The following is a 27,752-nucleotide window of genomic DNA, read 5'->3' as shown; positions in this document are numbered from 1 at the left end:
AAGAGGTACTGAATCAAAGCGACCCCCATAGCAGGGAGAGGAATAATGAGGAGGACTCCATGGATATCAGAAGGCTAATTAATTACTTTATTATACTATGTTATTCTGTCCTATATTACACTATATTACATTGCATCTCCACTGCACTCATCTCATGACTCTCTCGTGACTGTCACAAACAGTCCCAACACACACACGCTTGGCCCTGATAGGCCAAGGAAACAAAACATCATCACTTTAGGTAAACAATCTCCATATTGCATTTTACTTTGGCACAACACAGGCACAGCAAATGAGATACGAATTGTGTTTTCTTTCTCTGATGTTCAGAGAATGTGAAACCCAGAAATATTCTTGGGAAGAGTTGTGCCTTGCTCTTCTCTGTGAAGAGAAATGTGGTGACAAGAGGCAGGTAGAAATTAAATCCTAAATACAGCTACACTGTTAACCGTATTTAACACAGTATCTCAGTTCAGTGGTTTATTTTCTACCCCAACTTAAGTGTTTATATTTTAAAATCACTACAGCAATTTAATAAGAAAGCAAGTTTGACTACCTGAAATTAAAGGCTGATTTTACCAGACGACTGTATAGACAAAATACAGATGACAGTGTTTAGAAAGCTGGATACTGATGGCCACACATAGAAATTGAATTCAAAACTGAGTTTATATCAATTGTTTTTATTAGACAGACATCAGCAGTTTACAAATTTGAATTAAGAAAATTACAGAACAGAATTAACTTGAATTCATTCTTGGTTGAAAAGTTTTTTTCTTTAAGGTCATAATCATTTTTATGCAGGATGTCATCAGCAATAAATTCTAGACTGTCTAAAACACAGCCCCCTATTTCCTTATTCAATAATTGATAATTTATCAAATATCTAAGTTTGTGCTAAACATTTGAATAAGTATTTAATTAGCTACTCTATTAGGCCCTTAGTATATTTCAAGGTTTTTTTTTTCAATTTTTAAACAATACAGAATTTTTAAAAGCACTTAAGGATTCTATATTGCAAATTGTTTTGTAACTTTCAAAACTAGGAATAAATAGACTGTTCCCACCACAAGATGAAATCCACTATTCAGCATTACCGCATTTTGACTTCTCCACATTTCACATCTAAGCACAGAACCTTCTAGCTGGAATACTGTATTAAACACTAATTCCCCACCATTTCAATGCACATCAATTTATGACTTCAAGAGCTTTTACTTCCTGGCAACACAGGTTTAAATTAAATGTATATTTTACTACAGTCTACTAAACACCACCACCTCCTTTCTCCTTCCTGCCTCACAGACAGAGCCAGTAATAAAATAAAGCTCCCAGCTTATCTAACAATAAGGCTGTTAAGAAATAAAGGCTGGAAAGGAACAAAAAGAAAAAAGTATATGCAATGTAACAAGTTGCTGCAAGATTTCTGCTCTGTTAAGATGAAGTAGCACTAAGAACAGGCCGAGTCAGAAATCTGCACTAAGAAACAGGTAAAAACATCATCAGTCTTAAGGCAACCTTCATTTGAATCAGCAGAGTGATTACTTGTGTGCCTGAAGAGGAATCCTTCTTTAGCTTCAGTTAGGAACCATATCGGTCCTAGAAAAGCAAAAACAAATAACAAACCAGGTATGAGTGGGTTTTCCATGCAAAGAAATCAGTTTTACTTCCATTTGTGTAATAAGTAACAGCTGAATTCTTCAAGACTTTCAGAAAATTGACCAATGCTTCCAAGAACTGGAGTTTAGGGTTGAATTCCAGGATAATCAGCCTGATTTTCAAACACCTGAGTACTCCCAATGACTTCATACAGGAATTGCCAAGTGAGTGGAGCACAAAACATGCTGGACACTGAGGCCAGGATGGCTTATTTCATGCAAAAACATGGATCAAAGGTCAACTAAAGAGACAACACAAGCACTGGGCTGGATGATCACTGCAGATCCCTTCTACCCAAACTATTCCATTCTGAGTTAGGAACTGTGATGAGTTTAAAACAGAGTGACAACAAATAACTTTCATGATGGGATTTTTTAATTGCAAGAAAAAAGATATCCTAATGAAGGTGAGCTAGCAATACAGATTTATTTTCTAAATGATAAAGATTTACTGTCTACTTTGAGATATCTACAGAGCTCAAAATCAAATGCATTCTGTTCTGCCTAAAGATAATTCAGTGGCAGGATCCATGGTACTAAATCCCTATAGAAAGGCTTCAACTGATGCTTAATAGATTGTGATACTTTTACTCACCTGTATAGATGTCATGACTCCATTAGCAAGGACAGAAAGTTTTCCAGCCACGGATTTCACTCCTTGTTTAAACTGAGCTATATCAGGAGCTGAAGACAAGACATTGGTAATATTGTAGCTTCCTAAAAGGAGAACACACATACACATGGAGGAAACAGAATTTTAAAATATTAAAATGAACCTTTTTTTTTTCCCCTCCCTGAAGTACAATGTATGACTGGGAGCACTAGACAGAGATCTCAATGTCTTAAATGCATTTCCTTTGGATTATTTTCAGGTTTTCTTAATTCCACCCAGGAGTGCCATCCTCTACACTCTGCATTCCCAGCAAAGCAATTAATGTTGGGATAGTAGATTACTTATTGTGTACTCCCAGTCTGTGACAATGTTGTTTTGTATCCTCAACAGCTGTTATCCCCTTGCAATTTAAAGATACATGCACTTCAGAGGTGGCTGAAGTGATGAACCCTATTTGTATGCATGCAGAGGGTGATTTCCATGCTGTATAAACACAAACATTTTGCCTTACTACATCTGAGGCTTGGAAAAATCCATAGAAATTACAGTAAATGTAAACAAATTAGGTTTTATAAGTCCAGAACAATGCTGGCAACCCAGCCTTCCTTAAAATTTGGACAGAATTAGCTTGGCTGTTATTATGGAAAATGCAGGTCTAAAGGTAACAGAAATCGAAGCTAATTAATTAACTACTCTAACTTCACTCTAAACTAACTGCATGCTAAGTATCAATATGCTAAAAATTACTGTCAGCCACTCACTGGTGAAAATAATTACTGGCATGCCTTAATGTTAAATATGGAATACTGTCAAAGGCACAAATCCAAGTCAACCAGAATCTGTGATCACAGAGTCAGCCACAGAAAGGCCTGGGTTAGAAAGAACCTCAAAGATAATTTCATTCTAACCCCCTGCCACAGGCAGGGACACCTGCCACCACCCCAGGTTGTTCCAAGCCCCATCCAACCTGGCCTTGGACACTTCCAGGGAATCCAGGGGCAGCCACAGCTTCTGTGTGCCAGGGCCTCCCCACCCTCACAGGGAACAATTTTTTCCCAATATCCAATCTAAATCTCCTTTCTGTCAGTTTAAATCCATTCCCCCACATCCTGTCACTCCAGCACCTTGTCAAGAGTCTCTCCCCATCTCTCCTGTGGGAACCCTTCAGGCACTGGAAGGCCACAATGAGGTCACCCCAAAGATCTTGGGGAAAAAATGGGGTTCCAGGAAGTAATCATCCCAAACCACACCATTTTCCAAATGGAGACTTTTAATATTTTGAATAGTGATGGAGGAGGAAGAGAGAGAAGGAAGAGGGAACCTGTAGCTCCTCTGTCCTGGGAAGTTAAAGGCACCTGCCCCCTTAGCAGGCTGTGACAGACAATCCTGGAGATTCTTTGTTTTACCTAAGATAAGAGGATGGTTTGTAGCACAGACATCTTGTCACATTAAGAGAACTTCCCACTCCAATCCTTCAACCCAGCATGGGTTTATAGATACTCTTTACAGATTATCTTCAAGAGTTCCCTCAGACAGTCCTATTTCTGAGCTATAATTTGGACTTTCTTATGATCTGTTCCACTTATCAAATTAAGGCATTTTTGTTACTAGAATCAGGCCTAGAAATAAAATCTGCAGATATAAATATCCTGAGAAGCTCTAACCACTTCTCAGCCACAAGAATTCCCTCATCATTTACTGGCTAAGTTTGGTTGGTGTGAAAAAGTTCATGTAAACAAGGCAGGAAAGCACCTCCTTTTCTTGTGGTTTCCTTCCAAATCAGCACCTCCAAGACAGCCACTTGATTTTCATAAGCATCAGCTCTGAAATAATGCAAAAAGGCTTTTTCTTGCAGCCCCCCTCTTTGATTAAAAAATTCCCTACAGCATTCTGTACAAAAGCAAGGAGCCCCACACTGTTCTACCCTGACACCTCATCAGTGCTCATAAAAACAACCTTAGAGCAAAGGATGTTTTATCCTGGCAAGGACTCCAGAACTACAGTGGTGCTCTTATTGACAGTGTCCTGATTATTTTTATTTTATGGAATTAATGATAGTCTGGGCATTAACTCCACAGCAGAAAAACTGTCACTGCGTCCAAAAAGGGCCAACTCTCAGTTTTGGGGGTGAGGGGTGTAGCAGAGACATGCAGGAAAGGAAGTTTCAGTACTTGATATAGTGTGAATTTATGACACCATGCTGCAAATGCTCTTTCAAGTGGCTAAAGCAACTTACTGTGATTTCTGCTTGGTATCTTCTTCCCTCCTTAACTTTTATTTTCACATTTCAAATTCCTAAACCCTGGTTTTACTTAAGCAACCAGTAACAGGAGTTATAAATAACTATACAATTACATAATACCTAAAATAACATATTGTATTATACTAAATATATTATATAAACTATAGTATAAATTACAGTTATATTTATATAATATATTATATAAATATATTAACAACATAGCTATTATAAAATTCTGTTTCCTCCGTGTGTGTGTTCTCTGCTAGTCAGTGTATTCAAACTTGCTTTCAGGGGATCAAAACTAAACAGTCACAGGTTTTTGGGTTTTTCCCTCCTAGTTTTCCAAAGTAAAATCAGATGCTGCACACTGTTTGTTTTTCCAGGCTATTTGAATAATTACTCACAGATTTCTTCAGTAACTCTTCTTTTTCCAATTTCTTCAAAAGTTAAGGAATGAAACTCAACTGATTAAGCTTATGAAATGTTCCAGCATTTGCCACCTTTTTCATTGCATATTACTGCACAATCCAAGAAGTGTTGGAAAGAAAACATGAGACATTTTCAATAACCTACGGGGCTTCTTTTCACTCAATCTAATCCTTCTCCCTTTCTGATTTGATGAACTACACTCTCCCATGTGAGGTGCTCCAAGAGATCTTTGAAACAGACAATTGAAGATCTTCCTCAATAATTTTGTAAGGCCAGAGGTAGAAGCAATTATCCCACTGAATGGATATGCCATGTAACATGTAACACGGGAATTTCAAGTCCACTAACATTTATTTAATAATTTTCCCAGATCCAGTATTATGATGACAGCTACTTATGGTAACTGATCAAAAAAACTACCTGAGAGTCCATTTAGGTGTTAGCTCATTGGAAGATCTTATCTACAAAATATATAAGATCTATCTTTGATAGATCTTATCTACAAAATAGTCTGTTATTTGCAACACAGCCCGCAGTATAAAATACTGAACTTACAGAATCAAAAATAGAAAACTTGAAATTCAAGGGGTTAAAATTTTAAAAAATAAGTACACCTGCCATGCCTGGTTTGAGCTATTAGCATTTTGCTTGCAGAACACAGTGATGACTGTGATTAGAAGCAGAGCCAGGGCCTGCATTCCCCACATGCTCCAGTTTCTTACTCTGCTTGATATGTACCTGTTGATTGTTTCCTCTGGTCTTCAAACAAGTCAGCTGAACTTATGGATGTGCTTCCAGAAAGCCTTTCTAGCCGAGCCCTTGCTTCATACTGGAAAAGAATTGAGAATAAAAAGGATTTTATCACCTTGAGGTCACCTTTGAGGTCATGTCAGATAATCTGAGAGACTACAGACATTTAGAACTGAAGTGGACAATACTAAAAGTTGTGCCCATTTCAGTTTTCACATCACTTACACTGAGTTTGCCACCATCTCATTTCTGAGTTATCCAAGAGTGACATTTATCATTGCAACCGCAAAGGTCCCACTAGCTGTTAGTTACCCTACAACTGCTGGAAAACTGTGCAGCCATTAAGAACAACAACTAAAAAATGTAAAACCAAGGGGAAAGCACTGCAGTTAACATCCTGCTGACCCTTCCAACCACATGACTTTTAACTCAACTTTTCCAAGCTCCCTGCAAACAGTAATTATATTTTTAATTAGTACTTACACTGTTAGTTTTTCATTCAAAATCTGTATCTTGCCTCCAAAACCCAGCACAATACTAATATCTTTTTTCTAGGCTGACTCAACTCCTGCAATTCACTGAACAATTTCTTTACTTGGTTACCTTTACAACATTAATGATGTTTTCATGTAACAAATCGACAGCAGGAAGATGTTTCAGCAGTGGTTTGTTGGCATCAATTTGGGTGTCTAGAACAAATTAAGCTGGATTCTAAAAATCCTAAAATTCCTGATCAAAAATCAGGAGTGCTAAATCACAGTCCACCACTTCTATTAGGAAGGAAGAATGATGGAGGTACAGTCCTACATGCAACTGCAATTCCTTAAAATTAAATTATAAACAATCTGAAATTTGTACATTTCTATCAAACAAATAATCAAGGGAACATAATTCTATAAGCTCACTAATTCTACCAATTTTAACTATTTATTGCCTTCTCTTTTACTCAAAAGAATACCATTTTTATAGTCAAAGAATATTTTTACATTTAAAAATACTTATCACTATTTCCTACTTACATCAGCCTGATCTTGCCTTCCAAAGTACATGTCTGATGAAATGGCTTTGACACTGCCAAATTTTTTCTGTGCCTCATCTGTGTTTGCAGAAGGTTCATATTCAGGCTTACGGCGGGATGCAGGCCTGGAAGGAAAATAAACTGCATCAGGGAGAGAAACCACATTCACATCGTGGCAGAATGAAAAGGAATCAAACAAGAACCACTTAAGTGCTCAAGTTGCGTTGTACAAGTAAATAAAAAATAAGATTTAAAGTAAAAAGAAGAGAGGCAGAAAACACCAACCAAGCACATAACCCCCTCATTCTTACATATTCTACTTGATTACAAAGATAGAAATACATCTGTCATAAAGAAAATGTATTTTTTATCATCACAATCAGACCTGTTGTTTGTGTCTCTAGTACCTCCATCCTCAGAACTGAGCACTCCAAATTTGCATTCATTTGTTAACAAGGTTTCCTTTCACACAATAAACAAAGCAGGTATGTGCTCAGAACAGTGCAAATATTTGAGTTTCTCCCCACATCTTTTGTCTACTTCCTCTTTTGCCTTAAGTGTTTTAGTGGAGGGAATTACCTCCACTACATGGACTGAACAACTCTGAGCACAACAGACAGTGCTTAAAATGTAAGGAAGAAATTCAGCTTACAAAAGAAATTCAGTCAAGAGATCCTCTGACTGCTTATGGAAGTTCTGGCCTAATTCTCCTTCTACAGACTGAAGAAAATCCCACTACTATGACCAGGACTCAAATAATTTTAAAACTTGGGCTTTCTGGACAAAAATCAATTTGGTTTTCTTGGTGTACCTGTCTGAAAATCCTGTGCTTTTTGAAGTTAACAATATATCAATGTCTTTATTATTATTTTCTTTCTTCCAAAAAGCATCTGAGTTGTCATCCCATTTAGAGAAAGTGCTGCTCCTCAGATCTGAAGAATCAGAGTACCTAGAATAAAAGAAAGAAAAACCTATTGAAAAGTCAGAACTTTGCTATTTATTGAAAAGTGGGAATATATTTATTTGTTGTAAGATAATGACTGCTGTAAGTGTTCACTAGCAAGTATGTTTTCACCAAAACTACAGTTGTCAGTAAGTAGTTTGGATTTCACAATACTGCTTTAGAAGCTTTGTACAGTTGAATCTGATGGCTCAGAACAGGCAGGAAAGCCTTTCTTTCTGGTTCTGGTTTTATTTTTAGTCCAAATATTAAGAACTTGTGAGTTTTGCCACACATTTTGTTAAAATTAAATGCTAAAAATATATTTCTCGAAAGCGAGTCTGAGTTCAATAAAGCAATCTTCTCTTGCACATCAAAACTGTGGGGAAAATACAAAATAAAGAAAAGAAAAAAATGAAGCATGATTGTAAATTCTGGTATTATGATCTGATTTGATCTTTTCCCCTTTTGATTACCTACACATGCCTCAGCATATGTAGAAAGTATTTGAAAGAAAAAAGAATCAACCAAAACCTATTAAAATGCCAAAGATTAAGATTTTGTGCTTGAAGAAATTTACCTGAAGTTTGGCTATAACTAGAATGGGGAGAAAGATGATCAAAACCACAGGGGCATAGGAGAATGGAACCATTCAGTAGAACAAGGTAAGATATTGAAGTCTGCACCTGTATCTTGTGAAAAATACTCTTAAAAAAAGTTCTCCATGTTTGCACTATGAATGGTCAGGCCACTCATTTTTGCAGGTCATGAGAAATGTGGCACCTGAAGCAACAAAGTCTCAGCACTGAGCATGTTGCTGTGGCATGGATCCAATAAAGACAGTTTATGAAATCAACACCTATCTATATCTGAGTCCAGAAACAGCTGGTTCATTGCAATTATTGCCTGTAAGATTTAATTATTTTTCTTCTCCAAGAGCAATATTTTATAGTGTGCATTGCATTCATCCTCTGATAACAAATGTTTCAATTATTTTTTGCTCACATTTGATGTTCAGATACATAAAAGTCTCTGAAATAGGATTGCAGACATCCACACAACACACCCAGCACAATACCTCAAAAAGACTGAAGTTTGTGCAGTTGGCATGCAGAGAATGATGCAAGTGTCGCACATCTAATATCAGACTTCAATGCTTATTTAATTTGAAGATAACAGCACAAGAAAGACAGAAAAAAGGAATGAACACAAGTCATTCTGACAAAGAATTCTTTGGATTTGGAATACAGCAAATAAAAGCTTATATGGCAACTGTCTGTGCAAGCAGAGACTAGACTCTGGACAAGACAAAATCTACAAACACATAGTTCAGACCACTTTTCCAACAAAGCTACTGCCCCTACTTCACAAATCCATCTGTCATGGAGGCACAGCCAACTTTTCCACCACTCTTCTGATTCAGATGTCCCCTGAAAACATGCTGGATGTGTACACAGGTTCAAACTGCCTCCATCTCAGCTTTCAAAAACACTATGCATATTTTTATGGAACTTGCATATACTTCTGGGCCCATCCAGAATCAAAAGCTTACAGAATACCTCGAGCTGGAAGAGAAGTAGGAGTCTTCCACATTATCCATGTACTTCTTCTTTGGCTTCGCAATTGTAGGTGTTTCCTGCTCGATTGTTTGCATCTCTGAGGCGACTGAGTGAGAAATGCCACTGGGGAGAGGAAGAAAACAAGCATGTAAAGAGATGACAAAACTCACACCCTAAAAGAAAAAAAAGAAATCAAAGCCTAAATCTAGTTTCTGATGCTTGCTGAGAAAGCCCAAGCTATACAAACAGTTAAAGAAAGAGGAATTAAAATAAAGGAAACCCTTGGAAAACAATCATTCTCTCAGGTAGGGACAGAATTCTGAAGACAAAGCCCATTCTGACAGCTGGAAAACACAATCTAGGTTGACCTCTGTCTAGCAGGTTAGAACTTAAATCTATCAGAAGTTTCCCCTTGACAAAGAGAAGATTTTTTTTCTGATATGCTCAAGTTTCCATAACATGCTCTAGTCCATTTCTTAATTTCCTTGACTAAAATGAGGGCTAAGTGCGTAAAACCAGAGTATTTCCAATACAGTTTCCAGAAATTCACATACCTCCTACTGCTGCCTAATCCCATGCCAAGCCTCTCCAGTTCTGTTTTCTTCTTACCAGAGAGGTTTAAGGTTTCCTCTCTTGCTTTAATATCAAGATCTCTGTAGGCCAACCTTAAAGATGATACACTGGAAAAAAACCACAGTTATCAGAGAAATGTCCAATGCAACACTGAATCAGCCCAGAAATATTAGTAGAACATTAACAATATTTATTCCAGCACTGTATTTTCTAATGTCTTCCCTTAATGCACATCTGGGACCAGCTAAGTCTCCATCCCTTATCTCTAAACCATCTTAATATTTTCCAGTCACACCAGTACAGCAGAGACTGAGGTTTTCCATCTTGATTACAGAATTGCATAAATACTGCCTCAATTTAATTTGTCGGGTCAGAAGGGATACAAATTTTAATTGATTTTAATAAGCAATATTTTAATTCCTAAGTCTCAACTAGCACAAAGTACAAATGAACTATGAGAAGAATGACAAATGAGATTCTGCAGCATCATCCAAAGCAGAAAGGAGTAACTGGTGACATCTACCCAGCACTTTATGCAGTAAGATTAGCAGCCCTTCTCAGGAAATTTGTTTTATGAACATCAAAATCTTATTTGCTGTGGATTAAAAAAAATGGGAATAATGATCAAGTTTTTAGATGCAATTTTAGTTATCTATTCTTGTCAGTGCACAGCAGAAGATAAGAAAATTGTGTAAGAATTTAAAATCACATTTAAGTCTCAGAACTCTTCCTCCCTGAAAATACTAAACTACAAAAGAATTACTTCTACTCCTTGCCACAGAACAAAGTCATATTGAATTAATTTAGTAAAGCTTATTACTTAAGCTTTTAAAATTAAAACCACTATACAAATTAGTTGGAAGCAAATGCAATTTTAGCCAAGTTCGCCCATCCTTTCATTTTGGTATCTGCTGCCACCTAACTGATAATCTCAGGGAAATACAGTTCTCTTGCCTGCACTGGAACTAGATCCATAAACTCAGTGTATGTGCATCCCTCATGTTTACAAGCACTTTTAGAGTGTTTTAGCTACAGCAAAAAGGTTGCAGAACTTTTATTAAAAGTTAGCTTGGATCTTTGGATTTATACATTTCTGACACAAAACCCAAGACACTGTTGGGACTTCCTTCCAAACTAAATTACACAGTCAAAGACAATATTGATAAAGAATAATAATACATGAACAATCCTTTTTTTGATTATTTAGTTGTTACTTCAGAGTCTTTCCACTGGTAATTTTTGGACACCAAGAACCATGATGTTGTGGTTAAAACACTTCAAATGATCCCCTTGTGACTGGTCTTTTTAACGCAACCAAAACATTTATTTCTGCAAGGACAACAGAAAAGCGAGTAAAAGGAATGGGGAGGAGATTATAGACCAAAGACCTTGGTATCATGAGCAAAAAAGTGATCCTGCAATTATGTAACAATTCAGAAAACTTTTAAAGGTTGTAGGATGGATTCTCTAGCACCTGACAGCATGTTAAGCTCTGTAGCAGTAAAAGTGTACACTGACCAACTATTTAGTAGTGTAATTTTGATGACAAGTAATGAAATGTTAAAAAACAAAAGCACATAGCAGAGGAATCAGGAACAGCAACCTCTGAGCTTTAGGGCTGAGTATTTATTAATTAAGGTGGATCAACGAGTCAAGATCTCAGACAGAATTATTCAAAGGGTTGTGGTGAAAGTGAAGGCAGTTCCAGCATAAATCAGCCAAAAACTTCATCAGGCTATTTCAGACATACCTGAAGTTCCTCTGCTCTTACCCAGTAAGTGCAAGTTGAATATTCCCTATGCTCTTAGAAAGACTGCTTTCAATAGTATTGAGCTCACTACACCAAACCAAAATAAACTAGGTATCTAGCATGAGATGAAAAAAATTCAAGAGCCAAGAGTCTTCTTAATACTTAACTTTCTACAGTAACCCATCAACTGTATAAACATATATTTAATAGCCAAAAAAAGGCACTGGGGGAATTACTGCTTGGCTCATCTTAACCATGTCTGTTTGGGAATTTTTGTTAAGAACTGAAGTTTTATTTGCAGATGCTAATCGATGGTAATATTTAAAATGCTGTCGATTAGCTCATTAAATTAGGCTTCATGGTTTACAACTGTATAATTAATTCATACTTACAGTGGCTCTTCCTTCTCAGTCTTCTTACTACTGTGAAGATCTTCTTGTTCCTTCATTTTATCTACAGCTTGTGCTTTTTTTTCAATCTCATTAAAGCTTTGGCTGCTCACTTTTTGGGCTCCCAAACCACCTTTTTTAGCACCAAGCTGGAATTATTGAAAAAGAAAAAAACAAAGGCCCCAAAATTATCACTGAGACAACCACCTCAGCTGACTCATCAGCCAGATGTGAAACCAACAGCAAACACTACATCCTGTCTGGGAGCAGTCCTTTCAAACAGCAAGGACTATTTGGAGCACAGAAAATACTTCTTTCCATATTCTGGACTTCAAAATTCTGCTTCTGTTAATTGTTCTTACGAATTTAGTTAGCTTTGCAGTGAAGTCCCACAGAAAAATTGAAGTATTCAGGTTTTAATTGTTCAGAGATTGGCAGACTCAAACAAATATAACATATAGAACTCTGGTTTCTTTTGTTGTATAGGAATAACATAATAAATTTTGTTGTAATGGAACCATTATCAGATTTATAAAACACTTAATACTACAGATATGGATACAATGGTGCTGACTCAAATGGTGGCACAGCCCTCAAACTGCTGCTCTTAGTCTCTTCTGTGTTTAATTCCTCACCTGCAACACTGCAACAGTTAAATTCACAATGCATTTATCTTCACCTTTTACTGCTTTAAAGCCTTCATGCAAAAGGTCCAGGCCATGCACACACAGATCAGAAACTGTACCTGCACTTGTCAACCCTGTTCTGTTGTTCTTACTGGAAGGGAACAGATCTGCACAAACCACTCAGAATAAAAAAAAAAAATCCTCTTGGCTATTAGGGTCTTCTAGTGGGAGTACAGAATAATGGGATTTAATTTAAATTATCTGCTCCAATAAACCTTCAAAATCTTCTGTCCTACAGTGGCACAGACTTAAAAGGAGAGAGTCCCTGTAACAAGCTGTCACCCTGACAGCCCATGATTAGGGTGGCATTAGGGTGACTATTAGGGCTGTTTCTTGAGTTGCAACAGCCACACATTCAAAACTTGAGCTGCCTTCCTCACTTTTCCTGTGCCCTGAACCATCATTCAGAGACACTAAACTCTCTTCCTGCTTTTTTACAGAGACCAGATGCTAAGAAAGTGCTAAGACCCCATGCAGAAGCAAGTCTATAAACTATCTTTAAACTATCTTGAAATAAATGATACTGTGATACAGTTAAAAATACTCATTGTTTATATACACTCACCCCTTTCTTAGCTTGATTTGGCTTCTTTTTTATGAAGGTGATGTTCTCTGCAAGGATTAAATATACATTAGTTAGCATTCAATTTTTATTAATTCCAGAACTGCAGAAGAAAGTATCTGTAACATCAACCTCAAAATAATTTTGCCATTTATTTTCATATCTTTCTACACTGAGGGGCTGAGATACTAAACCAAGCTATGTAACAGAGCTACAAGTGGATATCCCCAAGATAATGGAGATATTGGGATACCTCTAATAAGATGTGGGGAGCTACCTTTGATTGGCATCTCTTGAAAATATGCAATAGGAATGAAATTACAGCTCAGTTGTCCATTGCAAGCTCTTGCTAGTTAAGAGAACGGGAAAGCAGGACTTGCTCTTCTGAATCAGACTTGATGTCCACCTAACTTCCTATCACTCCCAAGATGATTTTTTTCCTGTCTAGAAAGGCATTGGCTGTGTTCAAACCCACCAGTGACACACATAGAACATAGTTACCTGCATCAGTAAAACATCACAAGCATTATAAAGAGCTCCTACTGTTCTAATTTCAACTGCTCCTACAGCATCCTACTGGATGCCTGTGCACACAGAAAAACTACTCTCAGCTGAAATTTGTGTCGAAAGGGGCATACACAGAACAGAGATTCTTTCCTTTAGACAGAATTTGTGATGTCCAAAGGAACAAAGAAAAGCACTTGTCTTAGGAGAACATGTTAAAGATAAAAATGAGAAAAGCAGGAGGTGCATCCAGTGAAGTTTTTTGTAGTCTCCAGCTATATAATAACTAACGCCAAATAAAAACAGTGATAACAGACCATGTCTGCCTAAAGAACTGAAACAGGACCAGACAGCACTTCTTTACTACCTCTGTGCTGCTGAGAATGAACACTTCGTTCTCAGAAGCCTGGTCCTGCAGGACAAGCCTCACAGTGATAAATAACTGAGGTATTTTACTCTATTCTATCTCCATCAGCTTTTCTTCCTTACTCACAGTATGATAAACTGCCCAGTGTTAAGTATAAGAGCCTGGTCACTGAAGGTATTGCATTATAAACATAGGATTTTTCCAGTTCAAGTTTTATGTTCAAATTTCTGAAAAGGGAGCAAAAATCTATTTCCACAGCTCTTCCTAGACAGACATTCTCTGTCTAAAGGGATATTTGGAATCCCTGTACTTGCTGTTGTCTTCTGCTGCTTGCACTCATTACCTAATGCAGGCTGAGGGGATGTGCTAAGGCCATCAACACTTGGTCCATGTTCTGATCCTAAAAGATAAAGAATAACAAGGGTAAGAATATCAGAAGGCTCTTCACAATGTATGAAGTATCAAACACATCTCACTGTACTCACAGTAGTGCCTGGTAGAGACACCATAATGCGGTAGTTTCATCACAGCTTTCCCAGTCACTTAAAAGGGCAGCAGGCACCCTAAATTCTTGTATTATTAAGCATGCTTAGGTTATTTAACTATTAAAGCAGGGTAAAAATAGACTAAACTAATAGAATACTAGAAAAATGCAAGTTATTGTTAACAAAGAATCAATCATACCTTCACAGGATTCTGCAATGTTTTCTGAAGTTTTCTGCTGGAGAGAAACTGGTTCTGGTAACATCCACTCTGTATCCCTTGCCTTGGAAAAAACCAGACAGAATCAAAAGTGCACAGAAAATTGAATACACCCAATAAATATGAGCACTTAGCTAAAGACTGCCTAAGCATCACTGGTTTATTAATATTGAATTCGTATGATTACAGCTTTCAGGATTAAAACCTGTACACATAAGGGCAGCTATTAAAATTACAAGAAATGTCTACCTTTTAATATCCATTTTAACTGTGCTTTATTTATTGTATGCTGGATGATTTACTTACATATAATCACCACACCTTCTCCCCATTAGAAGCTCTTGCACTTCCTGTTTTTTACACATTTTTGATTGTGAGCAGTCCTCCCAACATTCCTGGTGTGTACTCCCACGCCCTTCAAATACACCCCCCTCAAAAGGCAGTTTGTGACCAGCTCCTGATAAATGTTGTAAGAACTGTTAACACTTTGCTGATTGAAAACCCAAGGTACCACACAGTACATTTATATCAGAGCACTTCCAAGCAAGAAATCCTGGCTCCAAGTGGAATTGTCATGTCTATAAAAAAATAGATTTTCATTCCATATTTAGCTACTATTTGGGTCATTTAAAATGATCATCTTAGGAAGTGGTTCACATCCAGGAAGAATTCTGAGACTCAGAGAAGGAAAAGAAGGTACTTATTAACTCCCCATCCTACCTTTTCTCTATAAAGTTTTCTTTCAGCGTTTAATCTTCACCATAGAGCTCACAGTCAACCAAAGTGTTTAGAAAGCAAACAAGAATTAGACAGGTAATTTGTACCTTGGTAGAAACATGGGATGCAAAAAAATCTTCCTCCTCTTTGTTCTGAGGTGATGCTGGTGGCATTCCACACCCATCTGTCCACAGCTGAAATTAAGGGCCAGAATTTTACAGGTTAATTGCATGAACATATTCTTTTTCAATGCATTAATCTTAAAACAACTCTGTTTTGTTTTCAGGTTTAAAAAGTATTAATTATTTTCTTGTCCGTATTTTTTCCTTACAAATTTATCCGGTGTTCAATAGATGACATTCCTTTTTTTATTGTATTCATATATATTTCATGTGTTCCTGCTGGATCAGCCAAGAGCTTTGAGCAAAGCCAGATCTCAGGGCTGGGGTCCCCAGAGTGCCAGAGAACTGCAGGACAGGACTCCAACCTGTGATTTGCACTTCAAGATCACTCACAGGCAAATCTTTTCTCACAGCTCTTCCTAATCCATGCAGGAATAATGACTTCTGTCAGAAAGGACAGTGAAGGTACAACAAGCTCACCTCACCATTCAGCAATCAGCTCTATCACTAAGTTAAAAAAGGAATTTTTTAACATGTCAGGGGGGGAGAGATGGTTGGTACTAAATGCAATTATCTGAATAATTTACTTCAGTAATTTAAATAGCACCTAATCACCTTAGTTTGCAATGCACAGCTAAAAATATTTACTAAATATTTTGTGCATTTTTCAAATATTTAATATCAAACTATTGGATGGAACCTGTAATTGAAGCAAGATAATCACAGTTCCTTGAAGAGTTATTTGGGGAACTTGACATAAACTTAGATACACACAGTATATTGCACTTACTCAAACACATTTTACATCTTAAACTGTACACAAAGTTCAGAGAAAATATCTTTTGACTTAGTAATATGAATTCTATTGTCCATAGTGCGAATAATTAAAATTATAATTATCTATTAAATTTCACACTGTTTGATGCACAGATAAGAGGAAAAAAAATCAAGCCTTCTTGCTTTTAATTTCCACTCATCTGATCAACTTCAAATGAACCAGTCACAAACTTCAACAATCTGAATTAAACAATCAAAACGTATTTTCTATGTATGAAGAAGAGAACTGTTGTCAAACTTATCTAACACTTCAGAAATCAATTCTGGATACTTTGCTTAACTCCTGTCAGCAACCTAACAATGTTTTGACAGCTTGCATGAACTGCCTCACTGTTTCTGATGGAGAACAACAAGTTCTACACAACTTGCTTATTTCCCAAATATTATTTTTGTAGGGAAGAAAACAAAAAATACATTATTTAACTGATCAAAACAAACTTCACTTAAATCACACACAGTCAGTTAATTCCATTACAATTTTTCATGCTGTACTCCTCTAAACATTCAACTTTAGATAAGCAAAAATAAAACCACTACACGGTTCATGGAGAAATGGACACGTTATCTGAAGACTGGATAATCTTTTGTATTACTGATTAGAAATTTAAAGTGACTTCAGAGGGAAAGAAGGTGAAGTTTTTCAGAAATCTCCAGGCCTCAGGACACACACTACTCACATCAGTCCCATGCTTTCTCGTGGCCTGTGTTGCAAGAGATTTGATCTTCTCCTTGTAGAGCTGAGCAGCACGACTGTTGTACTTGGCATTGGTGTCACTGGTCGTGCACCCATGTTGGTGGAAAAATGCAGACTGGGAAGCAGAACACAGACAATGCTATGATGAACAGGCTTAAAGCTAATGACACTTGACACAAAAACGTATTGCAATGCAGCAAACTACTCTGCTCCTCTGCCTAAATCTAATCTTCTAAATTATAGAGTCTAAGTAATCTGCAAATTACAAAGGAAACTCCACTCTGGTGACTTCTATACATATAAATAAATCAGAAAAAACCCCAATACATCAGTGTGATGCTTTAAGAGCATATACAAATGCAAGCTTCCATCACATACAAAAAATTCTTGTTCTGGAATTAAGTGATTAAGAGGAAGGAAGAGGTAAAATTAATTGCCAGTAGCTGTGCTCCACAGAACATTCCTAATATTCTAAAAGGCACTGCTTGGATTAATCTTTGTCAGGCTGGGGAGATCAATGTATGTTCAATAGTATCAAAATGAGTGTACAAAATGGCCTTCATTCAAATGAAAGAGGTGTCTATGCACATATCTATGTGCCCATATATGTTTATAGGCTTGTGTATTTATATAAAATTAATAAATGAAGATTTACATTTCTGCATGTAAATATATATACCTATTAACTTGGGACTCAGAGGGGCTTCTCAGAAACCCTAATTCCAATTACCATAGAGATTTGATCTGAAAGCACAAGGAACTAATGACACTTTGGATTTTCCAGATATCTGAAACACAGCAGGAAGCTCAGGACCACTGTTATCCAGGATTCAGCATCATCAGGCAATTACAGAACACAACTGATTGATGTTAATCTAGCAAGGCTTCTAGCCAATAGCTTGTAAAACTAGAATTTGGTATTTAACTGGAACCAAAAGGGAATGGGTTTTTAGTGCCATTAGAAGAAAGTGTTAATTTTACTTCAAATGTCAAGACAATTTACCAATCTGTTTTTTCAAGTTTCAAGTATTAATCTGCTGAAGTAATCCAAAGCAGACCATTGAGATTTTAAGGTATTTGGGGAATTGCTGAGGGGATAATACACCTCTTGGTACAATGTATGATAGGAAACAGTGACATCCAAGCAGGAAGACAAAACCCCACAAAATTAAACAATTATGGTTTATTGTTATTCTTCTGCTAAGAGGCTAAGACTAACAGAAGACTTTTGCAGACTTTGTCATCTTTCTAACTACTTCAAACCCTTTACATAGCAGAATTGATATCATTTAATCAAGGCTTTTAAGCATTTAGCTAAAAAAGAAATTATTCTTAACATGATTAAGACTATGATCATTATTCTTAACATGAAATCCCCCTCTTCTTCTTAGTACAAAAAAAATAACAATTTTGACTAAGTGGCATAACAGAAACTTGATGAGGACATTTATATAACAGCAGTACTAACACGGAAAGGAATAACTTAGCAAGGACGGGCAGAAGAAAAAGAGGGAGAAGACACCATGTAACTGCTCAGATCTGCAAGCCTGAGATAGTGACTTGCTGCATGCCAAATTCAAAGAAAAATATCTGACTGGAAAATACAGAAATGGACAATAAGTAACAATGACCCTGAAAGTCAGCTAAATATGGAATGAAAGTCAGTATGTAAATAGGAAAAAAAAACCAGAAAAACCCTAAAGACTTAAAATGGTTAACTGTCACAGAAAATAGTATGGAAAGCAAGCTTGGGTGAAGCTTCCTAAAGAAACAACATTAAGGACCAAGCATAAATGAAAATATATAAGGGATAAGCATTCAGGGAATTAGAAGAACAGCAGAAATTGCTTTTGGAAGTTGCATGCTCCCACACTGGATGGGCAAACTTAAGGAAGCGCTCTCAGTTATTTGTGGAAAAAGCTGTGAAAAGATTGCCCAAGAGCTTACAAAAAAAAAACAAAAAGGGAGATTGAGAACAAGACAGCTGTCAACAGAACTTCAATTTACAAACACACTGTGTAAGTACATAAAAAATCAAGTTGAAAGTAAGAGCCAATCTGAATTGGCCCGAACCATGACACGCTAGTCCCCCCACCGCAACAATGCAGCATGTCTTATCTGCAGTGCTAACTCAGGTGAAGTCAGATCTTTACTTCCGAGTGACTTTTGGCAGTTCTGTGGGTTTTGGCATGGTTTTTTCATGAGCCATGGAAGGAATGATGGTCAAAGGAAGGGGCAATAAGCTTGCTTTACAAGTCATCTTTGAGCAGCTGTCTAGATTAGATGTGTACTGACGAGGAACCTGATCTGGCCTTTCCAGTGATTTTTATCACTGACTTGTAAGAAAAAAACCAAAACATTTTCAGACTATACCAAAATGGAGAAGGTGCAAGAATGGAGGATGAAATCAGCATCAAGAGAAATTATTTAAAGATAGGGAGGTGGGACAGGGGTGGGATGCTGTAATAAAGATAAAGGACTGGAAAAATAAAAATAATCCCAGGAAGAGAGGCACTAAGGACAGACAACATTTTTCAAGCCTACCGAGCCTCAACGTGCAAAGCAAACACTTGGGTGTACGTACAGCATTTGCATTTCCTCCAACCTGCATGCATCTCAGCTGGAACCAGGACCAATTGGAATCCAGTTCTGTTGACCTAAACACAAAGAAATGTTTTTAGCATCACCACCAAAGCCATTTTCAATCACTTTGTTTCTGGTTTTTTTGCCAAGTGTTTCTCTCCCCACCTTTTTTTTTTTGTAATCTGTAGTTATTTATCAGACCCCAAAAAGCCCTGAGTCAGCAGCTGGGATACTCACCTGGAATGGGACAAGCTCAGGGTGCAGATATACTGCACCAGCTGACTGCCTGAGCACTACCCAAGTACCAGAACCACAGAATAGTTTGACTTGGAAAGGTAAAACTCAGGTGCCACCACAATGAGCTGCTTCAGGAAGCAAAGCTGGCAAATGAACACAATTACCAAGAAGCTATCAGATACAGCAAAGCCAACACAATCAGAAGCTGAAGGAAGAATGGGTTTTCCTCTCTGAGCAGGTCTGTGAACAAAGAAGACTATTAAAAGATTAATTTTGCTGTCAAAACACACCAACACTTACCGAATGAAACTCAAGTGAACACCAAGGGACCGGTGGGTCCCTGAGCAATCGATACAGAGAAACACTCCATAGGTGATGCTTGCCCAGCTGGGGTTCTTTGCTCCACAGTCAAAACACACCTTAAAGCAAGCAAACAAACATACATCAGTAACAGGACTTGAGCATAATTAGGCCTTAGAGTTGTATTACAGGCAAATGTAACACCCCTGCAGTGATCCAACTTTGTTAACTCATTCTTACGGCATTTGTTGACATGACAACTCCATGTATCCTAATTTTAAACATCTAAAGAGGAGTTACACAATCTGCCCACACAACTACAGACTCCCCATTTCCAAAAATAATCACTGTACACAGGTTGAGAAATCAGGTTAGAGAACCCACATCAGCCTAGTTCAAACACACGTTTAACACAGCACTTCCAGCACTGCTGGAATAGGAAAGTGGTTAAGGCAGGCTCTCTGTTGCACCTTTGAGTCCCCAGAAGATTATCAGCAGGACTAACGCCACCATCATTTACTTTCCTATATTGAAACCTTGACCTTCAGGGCAAGCCATGGCAATCCAGCTGTGTGAAAAAGGCCTCTGAGCACAGCTTATCCAGACAGCCTCTGCAGATATTCGCGTGATTCATCACACACCAATTGCCACATCAGCCTTTCCACTGTCTGTGCCACCTTGGTTAAAAAGCAACCAGGTCCACAATTACTGCATGGACAAACCCAGGAATTTCCTACCCTCTGCCACCATGATGGACCTCTAACATTCAGACAAAAGAGCAAGAACTGTGTGTGTGTCTCATATACTTTGCAGGTCAGCAGACCATGACTTTCAAGTCCTTTTTCAGTTATTCTGAGCTTTGTGCTTCTTTGACCAAGGAAAGCAAGAACCAGAAAAAAATTATCTGATACAAATCAATTATCAAATGCAAGGAACACAATAACTTTAAACAGAAACAGCTATTCTGAGTTAATTCTATGTGCACACACCTATTCTTGTGTGACAGGACTTTACCTGATCAATGCTTTTTCAGAGGTATCTGCAAAGACTGCAGAGAAGTATTTTTACAATAAAAGCATCCACCCAGGGGCACCTAATAAGAAATAACTCCACAGAGAGACAAGCTTTTATATGCAAATTGACAGTATGCCAATTTGCAACTTTATGCTTTAACATCCTCCTATAAACTTAATGCATCCTCAGATAGCAATGGAAGTTCTGGCTATATGCAGATATTAAAAGAAAAGTTTATTCCAAGCCAGGTGGGGACATATGGAACATCATAATCAGGCCCGAGAGCTTCCAACACCTCCTTGCCAAGCTGAACAAGAAAATAAAAATTAAGAAGTCTTCTTGTCAGAAACCCCCTCTGCAGACCTGGATAGAGATTTTTATCTCTATTTTTTTGTACATACATGGTCAAACAAGCCCTGAGTCTGGGCTCAAATCATGTCACCTATCATCCATCCAAATTAATTTCAACTACATGCCCAGGAGCAGTTTGAGGCTAAACTCCTCAGTTTAATGTGACTATATTTAACTTGGGCAGTCCAAATTTATCAGGCACAAGCACAGCACACCAGCAGATCCAGCATTAACTCTTCCAACAACTGAACACTTTAAGCATAAGCTTCAGTTAGGTAATGACTGGTAAAACACACAGAAATCATGGAGATCACAGCTCCTGCAGGTGCAAGTCCTGCCTTTCCCTCTCAACAGGGACCTAACACTTATTAATGTTCTTTACATATCCCACTCCTGTACATGGAAATGGGACATTCACTGGCATACAGCTGAAATGAGAGCAACACAGAATGGGTGACAACAGGAGGGGTTAGAGAGAGTCCCTGAAACAAGCCCAGGTGGAAGAATGGCACAGAATGGGTGGGGGAAAAAGAAGAATGAGTAAGAATTCATGTATGCCATATTCTAAGAAAACACACAGCCTAACTAGCCAGAATTTGTTTTTTTTTCTCAAATTCTGTGAAGCAGCTCCTTAAAAAAACATGAGATTCATTTTAATTTTAAATTTAATATTTTCAGGCTTTTTCTTGCAAGGTCAAAGTAGGATAGGTCAACAAAAAAGGGAGAAGATTCTGCTTAAAACAGAAGTCAAGAGAGCAACCCTGGTCTCACTTCTGATACAGGAGAGCAAAGCTGACTTACAGCTGGAAGGCTTGTGGAAATTCCCTGGAGTACAAATGGGAAACGATAATCTGGAGTGGGTGGTTAAAAAAAACACCCACGTTTTTAAAAGTTCAGTTATAAACATACCTGAAGATTCTCCTCTTTTCCCTTTCCTTTCTTCCAATTATGAGCACTTTGTAATTTCAACATCTTAAAGTCAACCTTGGAGTTGGCTGCCACAGCTCACTATCTTCACTCTTACAGGAGTCCCTATCAGACACCTGTGGAAATTATTCCCAGGCATAAAAATGTACCTTTCAGGACTGAGATGCAAACAGAAACATCCAATTTTCTTCTGAAAGCAAAGGAGGAACTGCTATTTCCATCAATGTTATGCAACAGAAATAGATGCACGTTTCACTAACATTTAGACTAATTTTCTTAGTTTTTTTCAATTTTTAAAGTGCTTCTCACCACATAAATTTTAAGAAGAATCAGGGGGAAGAAATTAAAATCCATTTCAGAGCCACCGTAAGAAATTGTTTCCATTTAAAAAACAGACTGTATTTTCTGCACTGATTTAGGTGCAATTAAATAATTAAAATATTAATTAAAAACAAATTTGAAGGATATGCTTAAATAATCTAGTGCTTTCAAAATACACTTGCATGCTTTTTGTTTACTTTGTGTTGAAACACTTCACAGTGTAGATTCAGTATAAGTCACTTTGGGAAAAAAAAAACAGCCAAAGACCTAACTGAGATGTTTGTACAAGAGCAAACACAGAGATTTGGGTATAATCCACAGAAAGCAGTCAATAAATCATAAAACATCCACCTTGCGCAAAGCACCTACATTAACAAATAAATAGATAAAATATTGACATTGGCTATGGAAATGCAATAATAAATAGCTGACAGAAATGCTATTTTTGGCACAAGCAGAAGAGGTGAGCTGGTTCAGGAAGAGCACTTATCCCTGAGGTCAGGGTTACATAGAGACTTTCAGCCTTTACATTTTGAACCTGCCCCGGAATGGGCTCCAGCCTCAGGGCAGATCCATACTTTGCCATTCCAAGGCTGTGCGTCCAGCTGCCTGAACACTAACCTGGCTGGAACTCAGGAGGCAGTGCCACACTCAGCCAAGGGAATCTAAACCCAAGCAGCTCCTCTTAGTCACCAGCCACTGTTCCCAGATATGCTTTCCTTCTTCCCTTGCATCAGCACTACTAATCCCAGCTGCTGATCCCGCTGGGAAGCAGCTCCGCACGGGCACTTGGACTCAGGGCAAACGTAGGGCCAACTCACAGCACAGCCACCTGTCCAGGAATGCCACCATAAGGAAGGGAACTGCAGGGCTGGCCACGGGAAGGCAAGAGGACTGCCTGTCTTGGAAGTGTCATCATCTCAAAATTACTAAAGGGACACAAGATAGTAGAGTCCATCCTGGGGCAAAACCCAACACAAACACAAGCCACACCCAAACACACACTGCAACAACAAAACTCAACTACTGATAAACCACCAGCACAACACGCACACTGGGAGTCCAAGCAGAGACAGGATGAAAGAAAGAAATGAAAAAACATTTTCAGAGGAACATATCTAAAAGGTCTGACAGAATCAAAGAGACTTTCAGCAAAGCCTGAGTGTGCAAGTCTTCAAAGGGGTTGAGCTGCAGAACTCACTCAACAATATCAAGTAGCTTAAGGACTATGAACATATTTATGGGTACAAAATACATCCTAGTTAGTAACTGTAACATGTTTGTTAAGTCATCAGGCAGCTGATAAACAGTCTGCTGTCATCAGGCAGCTCTACATTATGTAACACCCAAATACACCAAGAACTCAAAACCTTATCATAAAGGGAACTAACATCAAATTACAGATGTTAATTTCAAAACAATTATTAAAACATCACTTTCAATACACTCTAATCCACATATTAAACTGCACCTTTATTTAAATGAGAATTATTTTCCTAAGCTGACATGCACTAAGAACTACTGCAGAGCACCCAGACCAGTGTAAATGCACTTGTCTGCCTAGACCAGGCAGTTCTTCCCAAGTTCTATCCATAAACTGCACAGCTAATGCGAATTACTAAGCTTTTAATCCAGAACCCTTTTCAATATTTGCACTTTCCCATGTCTTTCTCCCTCCCACACAAAAAAGACTTACAAATAAAAGGGATAGATAGACTGCTTAAGAGGAACACAACAGAAAGGAAATAGAAAGGAAACAAATATGCAAGGAGAAACTGATGGAACAAACAACTTTTACTTCAGGAGAACAGTCAGACAAGCAGGAGTGGGAGAGTTGTGAGATCTAAGCTGCTGTTTTCCACTCTCCCTCTCTGCCTTCTTAGGTCACCCAGACCGGGCACCACCACATTGTTACCGAGTTCTCTGTGCCTGAGCTACTTCTTTGCCACTGGCTCACGGTAATTGTGCTACTATGTGCTATGTCAACACTGAATTTCTGTATGGCATCTGACATGGGGAGACGGATACACCTGAGCAACCACAGGTACCACATCCACATGATGACACAGTAACAAGGAGTCCAGCACAGGGGAACTGCTTGAGGCACTCCATGGTTGTCAGCCAGGGGCAGTACTTTCTAGTTTTCCTGTGATCCCAATAAAAAAGAATAGCCCTAAACTACTCAATTTTCACGCAGAGTGCCAGTGAATTTCAGGGGCTTGTAAGACATCTCTCACCGTCGTTGCTGGGACTAGAACCTTTCCTTGATAAACTTTTTACCCCATGGCAAAGGCAAGTTTTAAGAATTCTTCTGTTAGAAACCGAGTGCTCACCCCTGAGCTCTGCTTGGAGAAACCAGACGTGTACAGTCTTAAAGAATTGCGTTCAAAGTGTGGAAGTCAGTTTTGGACCAGAAACAGACATCCGGATTCCTATTCCCAGAAAACAAACCCAACGTGTTCCTTCATAACGCTAATGCAAAGTTTCCTGGTGGGTGTATAAATCACCTATGTTGTCAGCGTACATCGCAAAGCCAACACAAACAAACAGCACAGAGCAGCTGAAGGCACTTGTGCCGCGTCACCTGGCCAGCCACCTTTCCCAGCCCAATGGGCACCACAGGGCACCACAGAACCACCTTCACACCACGGAAAAACCCACCTGAGCACGGGACAAGCCCAACGGGATCCCAAACCAACAAACTTTTATCACTACAGAAACGGCTGTGCCACTTCGCTGGACAATAAAAACAGGGAAAAAAAACCAAAACAAAACAAAAAACAAACAAAACCACACACTCAACACTACGTTGCAGCTGGCTGGAAACTTGCCTTTATGCTCAGCGGAGCTCACCCTGGCAGCGGACCTGAGGCACCCGGCGGGAGCCGCACCTCCCTGCCCAAGGGCTCATCCCTTCGGGATGCCGGCCGGAGGGACGAGGGGCAGGCAGGGAAAAGCTCCCCCGATCCCGGGACAGCCAGCCCGAGGACTCACCGGGCCTTTCCCTGCTGTCCCGGGCCGGACGTGCCCGGCTGCGGGCCCCACGCCTCCCCCGCCCCGCCGGCTGTGCGACGTGTCACCGCGGCGGAGCGCTGCCCGCCGGCCCGGCCCGGCCCGGCCCCTTACCTTGTTGGTGGGCACGGAGCGGAGCCGCTTGAAGATGGCGACGATGTCCTGCTTGCTGGGTTCGCACATGGCGCCGGGAGAGCCGGCAGGGCCGCCGGCGGAGCCGCGAAGGAGAAGGGCCGGGGCTGCCGGGTCTGCCCGCGCCGCCGCTCCCGGGACGCTCNCGAGGGGCGGCGCGGCCCCGCCCGGCCCGCCCGGTTGCCGCGGAGACGGGAGCGAAGCGAGGCGGCCCCGGGGTGCGCGGTGCGAGGGCGTGCTGGTGGTGGTGGGAAACCCACACCCACCGGCTGCGCCCTGCGCAGGGTCACGGGAGCATTCGGCCTGGAAGAGACCTCGGGGATGAGCGAGCCCAACCTTTGAACGCTCGCCGCCGCGTCAGCTGCACCACGGCACTGAGCGCCACGTGCTTCTTTCTGACAGCTCCAGGGACTGGGACTCCGCCGCCTCCCCGGGCAGCCCTTTCCGATATCTAATCACCCTTTCTATGAAATAAATCTACCTTATGTCCAAACTAAACCTTCCCTGGCTCAGCTTAAGACTGTGTCCTCTCGTCTTGTCCCTTGTTCCCTGGGAGCAGAGCCTGACCTCCACCTGGCTGCACCCTCCTGTCTGGGAGGTGTGGAGAGCAATAGGGCTCCCCTGAGCCTCCTTTTCGTCCAGGTTAAACACCCCCAGCTCCCTCAACTGCTCCTCATTCACACTTGTGCTCCGGCCCCTTGCCCAGCTCCGTTCCTTCCTCTAGACACACCCAGCCCCTCATTGTCCATCTTGCAGTGCAGTCACTGCCCTGCTCCTGCTGGCCTCACCATTGCTGACCCAGCCCAGCAGCCATTGGCCTTCTTGCCCACCTGGGCACGCACTGTGGAGCAGCAGGCCCAGGCCCTTTCCTGCTGGGCTCTTCCCAGCTGCTCTTCCCCAGCCTGGAGCTGCTGGGGGTTGTTGTGACACAAGGCAGGACCCAGCACTTACTTTTGTTGAACTTCATTCCTTTGGTCTCAGCCCATTTATCCAGCCTGTCCAGGTCCCACATCACGGGATGTGGGAATGGGAATCAGCCCCTCTCAGACCTCCAAGAATTATTTTTTTTACTAAACTTGAGGCCTGACATGAAACTTTTAATATTTTTAGGATGATGAAAAGGCCAGAAACAATAAAAATATTTTTCCTGTCTATTCTTATACTTCACAAAGGAATAGGCTACAAAGCCAATACCCAGGAAATTATAATAAAATCAATAAAAAATTGTCTTCCTTCTCTCTACAAGTCACCACACCCCATAGAGATCTGAGGGGTGTATGACCCAGGGTACTTGTGAGGCTGTTGGCTGACAACATTTGCAAGCAGAAGAGTAAAAGAAATTGACCTCCCTGGAAATACCAATATACATATGTAGCCTTCCTCTGAGACAGTTGAATTCAACTGTTTAAAAAAATAAGATTATTAAAATATTGGTGTATTTGGTTCTGATACCTCACTGATTGCCTTGTGTTACCCTCACCTTGCACTGTCTTCTACCACCCATCTAGTATTTCTAATATTCTGATATTACCAAATGTCCAGTCTCATGATTTTGCCTGTGTCTTGGGTCTGATTTCTGGCTTTTTGAGTTTTATGTACTGCATTTTTATCTTGAAGAGGGGACGGCAAAGGTAAGTCTGAAAAAAAAGAGGGTAAGTAGCAAGATCTATAAAACAGGTGTGCTATAAATGGGCTACACCACATATACTGACACTCATACAAATACCAAATGTTATTTTTTCTCCAGTCTTACTAACAGAGGA

The 27,752-nt window shown here is 39.5% G+C and overlaps 1 protein-coding gene across 2 annotated transcripts; it reads right to left on the bottom strand.

The window, feature by feature from the left end:
- Positions 1 to 663: 663 nt before the first annotated feature.
- ARFGAP3 (ADP ribosylation factor GTPase activating protein 3) lies at positions 664 to 26,151 on the bottom strand. 2 transcript variants are annotated; one of them, XM_039708187.1, is made up of 16 exons: positions 25,972 to 26,151; positions 20,233 to 20,351; positions 19,697 to 19,769; positions 17,096 to 17,227; positions 15,567 to 15,653; positions 14,725 to 14,806; positions 14,384 to 14,440; positions 13,173 to 13,219; positions 11,925 to 12,070; positions 9,764 to 9,889; positions 9,210 to 9,332; positions 7,522 to 7,659; positions 6,712 to 6,835; positions 5,681 to 5,771; positions 2,254 to 2,342; positions 664 to 1,599 (listed from the first exon to the last, which is right to left on the bottom strand). In XM_039708187.1, the coding sequence occupies exons 1-16, from the start codon at positions 26,038 to 26,040 to the stop codon at positions 1,582 to 1,584; spliced, it is 1,521 nt and encodes a 506-aa protein (XP_039564121.1). In that variant the 5' UTR covers positions 26,041 to 26,151; the 3' UTR covers positions 664 to 1,581. The 2 variants fall into 2 exon arrangements, with proteins under 2 accessions (XP_039564121.1, XP_039564120.1); XM_039708186.1 differs by having other exon boundaries at positions 2,254 to 2,375; positions 25,972 to 26,150.
- Positions 26,152 to 27,752: the final 1,601 nt, after the last annotated feature.

Source organism: Passer montanus, unplaced genomic scaffold (genome assembly GCF_014805655.1).
Source record: "Passer montanus isolate IOZ18808 unplaced genomic scaffold, ASM1480565v1 scaffold20, whole genome shotgun sequence".
Lineage (NCBI taxonomy): Eukaryota > Metazoa > Chordata > Aves > Passeriformes > Passeridae > Passer > Passer montanus.
Note: the sequence above shows the minus strand (reverse complement) of the source record. Positions and strands in the feature narration are given on the sequence as shown.

Excerpts from the sequence above, each read along its gene's own strand:
- ARFGAP3 (XM_039708186.1), bottom strand. The coding sequence starts at position 26,040 with ATGTGCGAACCCAGCAAGCAGGACATCGTCGCCATCTTCAAGCGGCTC. Across the intron at positions 14,807-15,566 it reads CATCCCATGTTTCTACCAAG|GCAAGGGATACAGAGTGGAT; the intron begins GTACAAATTACC and ends GTTTTTTCCAAG. Across the intron at positions 9,890-11,924 it reads ACTGAGAAGGAAGAGCCACT|TGTATCATCTTTAAGGTTGG; the intron begins GTAAGTATGAAT and ends GTTTTTTTCCAG.